Source organism: Empidonax traillii, unplaced genomic scaffold (assembly GCF_003031625.1).
Source record: "Empidonax traillii isolate 1590-97213 ecotype Southwest subspecies unplaced genomic scaffold, ASM303162v1 scaffold832:size729604, whole genome shotgun sequence".
In the NCBI taxonomy this organism is placed as follows: domain Eukaryota; kingdom Metazoa; phylum Chordata; class Aves; order Passeriformes; family Tyrannidae; genus Empidonax; species Empidonax traillii.
The window spans coordinates 688,219-693,425 of NW_020956025.1; the positions used below are offsets into that span (position 1 = coordinate 688,219).

At 61.2% G+C, this 5,207-nt stretch overlaps 1 protein-coding gene across 1 annotated transcript in view; it reads right to left on the bottom strand.

Moving 5' to 3' along the window:
• Window positions 1–937: 937 nt before the first annotated feature.
• Window positions 938–5,207, bottom strand: part of LOC114066941 (parathyroid hormone/parathyroid hormone-related peptide receptor-like) — a 6,053-nt gene continuing 1,783 nt past the window's right edge. The window contains exons 2-13 of the mRNA XM_027902035.1: window positions 4,781–4,886; window positions 4,267–4,377; window positions 4,034–4,158; window positions 3,752–3,846; window positions 3,239–3,425; window positions 2,736–2,889; window positions 2,538–2,598; window positions 2,280–2,346; window positions 2,016–2,110; window positions 1,655–1,796; window positions 1,519–1,560; window positions 938–1,300 (exon numbers count right to left, since the gene is read on the bottom strand). Coding sequence (XP_027757836.1) covers window positions 938–1,300; window positions 1,519–1,560; window positions 1,655–1,796; window positions 2,016–2,110; window positions 2,280–2,346; window positions 2,538–2,598; window positions 2,736–2,889; window positions 3,239–3,425; window positions 3,752–3,846; window positions 4,034–4,158; window positions 4,267–4,377; window positions 4,781–4,886 — 1,548 coding nt within the window. The remainder of the gene's footprint in view (window positions 1,301–1,518; window positions 1,561–1,654; window positions 1,797–2,015; window positions 2,111–2,279; window positions 2,347–2,537; window positions 2,599–2,735; window positions 2,890–3,238; window positions 3,426–3,751; window positions 3,847–4,033; window positions 4,159–4,266; window positions 4,378–4,780; window positions 4,887–5,207) is intronic.

Sequence of the window (5,207 nt, forward strand, 5' to 3'; positions counted from 1 at the left end):
GTGCCCTTCCCACAGGGAACAGCGCTTGGCTCCTTTAAACTCACAGAGAGGAGGTTTAGGTGGGATATTGGGAAGAAACTCCTCCCTGGGAGGAGGGGGAGGCCCTGGCAGTGCCCTGGAAGTGTCCAAGGCCAGGTTGGACGGGGCTTGGAGCAACCTGGGCTGGTGGAAGGTGTCAGGAGCTGGGAAGGGAGGATCTTCAGGGTCCCGTCCAACCCAAACAATTCTGGGATTCTGTGATTTGGGTTGGAATGAGATGGGCTTTAAGGCTTCTTCCCACCCACGGTATTAACCCATAAACACTGTGTTTAATTCATCTGTTGCTGAGTCCATGATGGAACACAAGGATGGGAACAAGCCAGACAGACTCTCTTTATTCATTTTTAGCCTGCAGGGAGGTGACAGGGCCACAACTCTTGCATGCAGGGGCCTGTGATGAGTTCATGGATGAAGTGTGGAGGGGGATCCGGGCATTTCCTGCACCTTTCCGGGCCATGAAACCTGTCCTGCCTCCCTCAGCCCAGTGATTCCTGCTCCCTGTTCACCCCATCCACGGGCTGGGTGTGGGTGAGGGCAGGCTGGGCTGCTCTCTGTGCTCTCCCAGGCTGGACAACACTGGGGCTGGTGCTCCAGAGGCAGGACTGTGGGCATTTTGGCTTTCTACACCCAGGAGAGGGAGCAGGGAGGGTTTCCTGGTGAAGGCTCGAGACTTTGCAGTGGAAGAAAAGGAGGGGTTTATGGCTCGGTTTTTGGGGGCCAGGCAGGGAGGAGTGAGAGCACGAGGTCCCTCATGGCTGTGAGGGAGAGAGAGCTGGGATGTTCCAGCTGCTCTCCCTACAAAAAAAAAAAAGGAGCCAGAAGCGTGAGGATCAGCATCTCCATCTCTCCAGGCACAGCTGGGAAAGGCGCTGGGGGTCACACCCCCCCCCCGTCCCCTTCACAGTATCGTCTCCAGCTCCTTGGTGAGGTTGGGGTGGCACTGAGTCAAGTCCGTCAGATCCACCGTGTTTTCCCCCCGGCTTTTCTGGCTCATCTCCTGGGCGGGGCAGTGCGGGAGGTGATGGGAGGGGCAGGAGGAGCTGGGGGTGTATCCCGAGCTGGGGGTGTATCCCGGCAGGCTGGGGAGCAGCAGCAGCCCCCGCCGGTTCCCCCCCTGCCCTCGCCCCGCCAGGCTGGAGCTGCAGCTCGGGGGGCCGTGGGGGGCTGGTCCGGAGCAGCAACAGCGCCCGGCACGGGCTTTCTGCCCCACATCCAGAGCCAGGAGCCTCCGAAAATGGGCTTTCTTGATCTCTGCCTGCACCTGAGGGAGAGAGGGGAGAGGGCAGCTGTGCCCAGACACAGCGAAACAGCCTTTCCCCTTTCCCTTCTCCTTCCCTTCCCCTCCCTTCCCTCCAAATCCTCCTGAGAGGGCTGGATCCGGGTTTTTTGGTGGTTATCCCATCCTGGGGCTGCGTGTGAACGTCCCCAGCCCTGAAGGGGTTGGAAGAGGGAGCTCAGCTGCCAGCACTTCTCACTCACCTCCCCGTTGCAAAAGCAGTAGATGAAAGCCACGAAGAAACCCTGCCAAGAGACCCAAAGAGGTGGAGTTTGAGGCCTTGAGCTGGGATGTTCTCCCGGGAGGAGCAGCACTGGGGGCTTGGAGCGGGCCACGCACCTGAGAGGAGTTAAAGAGCATCTCGTAGTGCATCTGGATCTGCCACAGGACCCCGGAGACCTCGGTGTAGGGCATGGCCATGAACACCACGTAGTGGACTCCAAAAAGCGGCATCAGCACCAGCGTGGACTTGAGCAGCTTCCTGGCAGGAGCAAAGCTGGGAGGCGTTAGCTGGGACCTGCTGGGGGGCTTGGAGCAGGCAGGGCTTGGGCTCCTGAGCCAGGTTTCAACCTCCTGCAGCCCCCTCTCCCTCCTCCAGCCCTTCCCACCCCTCTGCTGCTCATTCACAGCCCTCTGGGAGCTGGTGGGGCCGAGCAGGCAGGACAGGAGCCAGGCAGGGGTTGCTGCTGCCAGCACTTGCCTGTACTGCTGCCGGGGGTCCAGCTTGCCCGTGGGGGTCTCCCAGAGCTTGGAGGCCAAAACCCGGACGATGTTGAGGAAGAGGAAGAAGTTCACCTGCCAACAGACACCCCGTGTGGGTGTTGCCCACAGCAGCCCCAGGGAGGTTTGGAGTCCCCAGCCCTGGAGGTGTCCGAGGAAGGACTGGACAAGGTGGGGATCACTCAGGGGTTGCACTCAGGGGTCTTTTCCAACCCAAGTGTTGCTGTGATTCTGTGATTCTTACCACGATGGCAGCCAAGATGGGCACCTGATAAATCCACTTCATGTTGCCCGCACTGAGATCCCAGCACCTGAGAAGACCAGTAAAGAAACACCTTGGAGAAACCTGGTGAGGAAAACTGCTGGCTGATGGCTCCCCCAGCCAACACCCACCTCATCCCCAAATTCCTGCTGAACACCTGGTGCCCACAGACACTTTGCTGGCACCAGCAACCCCCCTTTCCCTCCCCAGGCACTGCTGGAGAAGGTGGCTGGTACGTACTGCGTGTCTGCCAGCGAGGCCCTCACGCTGGCCCAGATGGACACAAACACCGCAGGGAGACCTGGAGGGGCAGGACCAGAGTGAGGAGCAAGGGATGAAGCGTCACATTTGCAGATCAAACCGGTTCCTGCATCCCACTGCCCTTCCCCGGGCTCTCACAGCTGGTGCCACAGCTCCCAGGCTGGGCCCTGTGCTCACCCCAGCCGATGATGATGAGCACCCACAGGTAGCTCTTGTTGGAGAGGAAGGCCATGAAGATGAGGCTGTGCAGGTAGAGACCTTCCACCAGGATCCAGTAGTGGTTGGTGGCCAGGAAGTAGAGGAAGAGAGTCACCACCACCTTGCAGCCAACCTGTGAACGTGGACCTGTGAACCTGGTGGCTTTTGCTGTCTGACTCAGCTGTGCCCCGTGTTCCCCTTGCAGAGACCTCCATCCACCCTGGGATATTCCAGTACCTCCCACAGCACAGGTGTCCCCTGTACCAGGACACAGACTCCAGACCAACAGTGGCTCTGACCTTCCCTGTGGCACCAACCAGGATGAGGAGGAGCCGGGCAGAGCCCAAGGGGGCCCTTCATCCCCTCCCCCTGAGCGGCACAGCCCCGAGCTGGGAGGGTCCTACTCACATCCCTTGCACCAGAGCTCCAAAATCCCCTTTCCCCCCCCTCCTGCCCCCGGTCCCAGTGCAGGTCCCACTTGCCAGGTGGCTCCGTTGTCCCTGCGAGGGTCCCATCCCAGCCTTGAAGTCGTCCTCCCTCACCCTGTCGGTCTCACTGGCCAGGGGGCCTGAGTAGAGCACCATGTCCTTCAGGAAGATGCTGAGGGCCCGGCAGATGAAGGAGGTGAAGAGGTGGACGTGGATGTAATTGCGGGTGCAGTGCAGGCGCCTGTGGAGGGGGGATGTGACACGAGCCCAGCAAACTCATCACACCCGGGCTCAGGCAATGGGGGGGGGGGGTCCCAGAGGTGTGCCCAGGGTGTCAGCCCTGCAGTGGGCACAGGAACCAAGTGTGGGGGCAGGTGGGGTTGCCCAACCCCTCCAAGAGCAGGGTGGAGCAGATGGAACTGGGAAATTGTGTGGTGTCTGTGCTGGGCCTGAGGTCACTTCCCACTCCCTTAGGGCTGCCCCCCCTCCTCAGGGGCTGTGTGTGGGGGCAGTGGGAGCCAGGAAGGTTCTCCCCACACGGGGTTGGGGCTTTGGCCCCGTCCTTACTTGAAGTAGGAGAGGATGCAGACGGCGACGATGAGGGAGGCCAGGGAGATGGAGTAGCCCACCGTGTACATCAGGTGCAGGCGGTCAAACACCTCCTGCGAGAGAAGGGCTGAGCTCCACGACCCCCGCCACAGCCAGGACCCCCCACCCCCGGGCTGGGAGCGCAGGGGGAGCGGGGCTGGTTTGGGGAGTGGAGCGGGAAGAGCCTCCCTCTCCCAGCAATCCCCCTGGCCTTTGGGGCAGGCTCAGTCGCCCTTCCACCCCTCTGACAGGCAAGGTCACCTTCTCACGGCTCCTGCCCTCGGAGGAGAAGAGCAGAGCGCACTCAGTGTAGTTGGCCCAGGTCTTGTTGATGCTGAGGGCCATGGCCCAGGTGCCGTAGGCACTGCAGTACCTGTAGGCGTGACCTGGGGACGGCAAAGGGCGCTGGGACAGCGGCAGGACCCACCTGGGGGATGCCCCAACACGTCCCTGCTCCGTGGATTGTCCCCAAGGTGAGTGGCTCAAGCACTCACCTTTATGGTTGAAGTCGTAGATGTAGTCGGGGCAGGGCACCGACACCTCCTGGCTGGGGGAGCCCCGTGGCCAGCAGATGATCCCGTCCCACTCCGGAGGGCAGCTGGTGTCTGGCCAAAGACACATCTCACATCTCCCATGGGGGCCTCAGAGCGACCTCCGCCTTCCCCAGGGAGAGGAAAACGCTGCCACACGTCAGCCCTGGGCTGCAGAGTGTGGGAGCCAGGGAGGGGGACACATCCCATCCCATCCCATCCCATCCAGGGGGCCCAAGGCCCCTCCACAGCTCTCATTTGCTGTGTACCTGGGGCTGTCTGGAAAACGCTGCAGCAGCTGCTGGCTCGTCAGGGTGATGACTTGATTAGCACCCTGAGATTGCACCCAGAGAGCAGCCAGGAGCTCCACAAACCCTCATGTCCCTGGCCCCATCCCACTCCCACTGCAGGGGACAGCATTTCCCGTGTGTGACCCGCTCTGCCAGGGCTGGCTGACCGTGCCAGGTAGGGACAATACCTCTGCTCTTCTCCAGCTGGGCCTTGATGTCCCTCTGACACTTCTCCTTGGCTTCCACCAGCAGGTAGATCTGCTCTTCTTTGGTGAGAACGTCGTCAGGGTCCACCTGCCCCCAACAAAACCCAAGTGACCCCTCGGTCAAAGTGGGTGCAGGCAAGTGTGGGTGCCCAGTGCCTGGAGCTGGGTGGGGCAGATGGTGCTGCTTTTGGGATGTTCTGGGCTGAGATGCTCCGAGGAATTTGGAGCTGGAAACGCTTTGGGACGAGGAAACAGTTTTGGGAGTGAGAAGGAGCCAGAATGCAGGGGGTTTGCTCTGCCTGGTCTGTCCACTGTCAATGGGAACAATTCCAACTCCAGATCCAGAGAGGAGACCTGGACCCCTGTCCGTGTTCTGGGTGGGTGGGTGGGTGGATGGGAGACTCGTTAG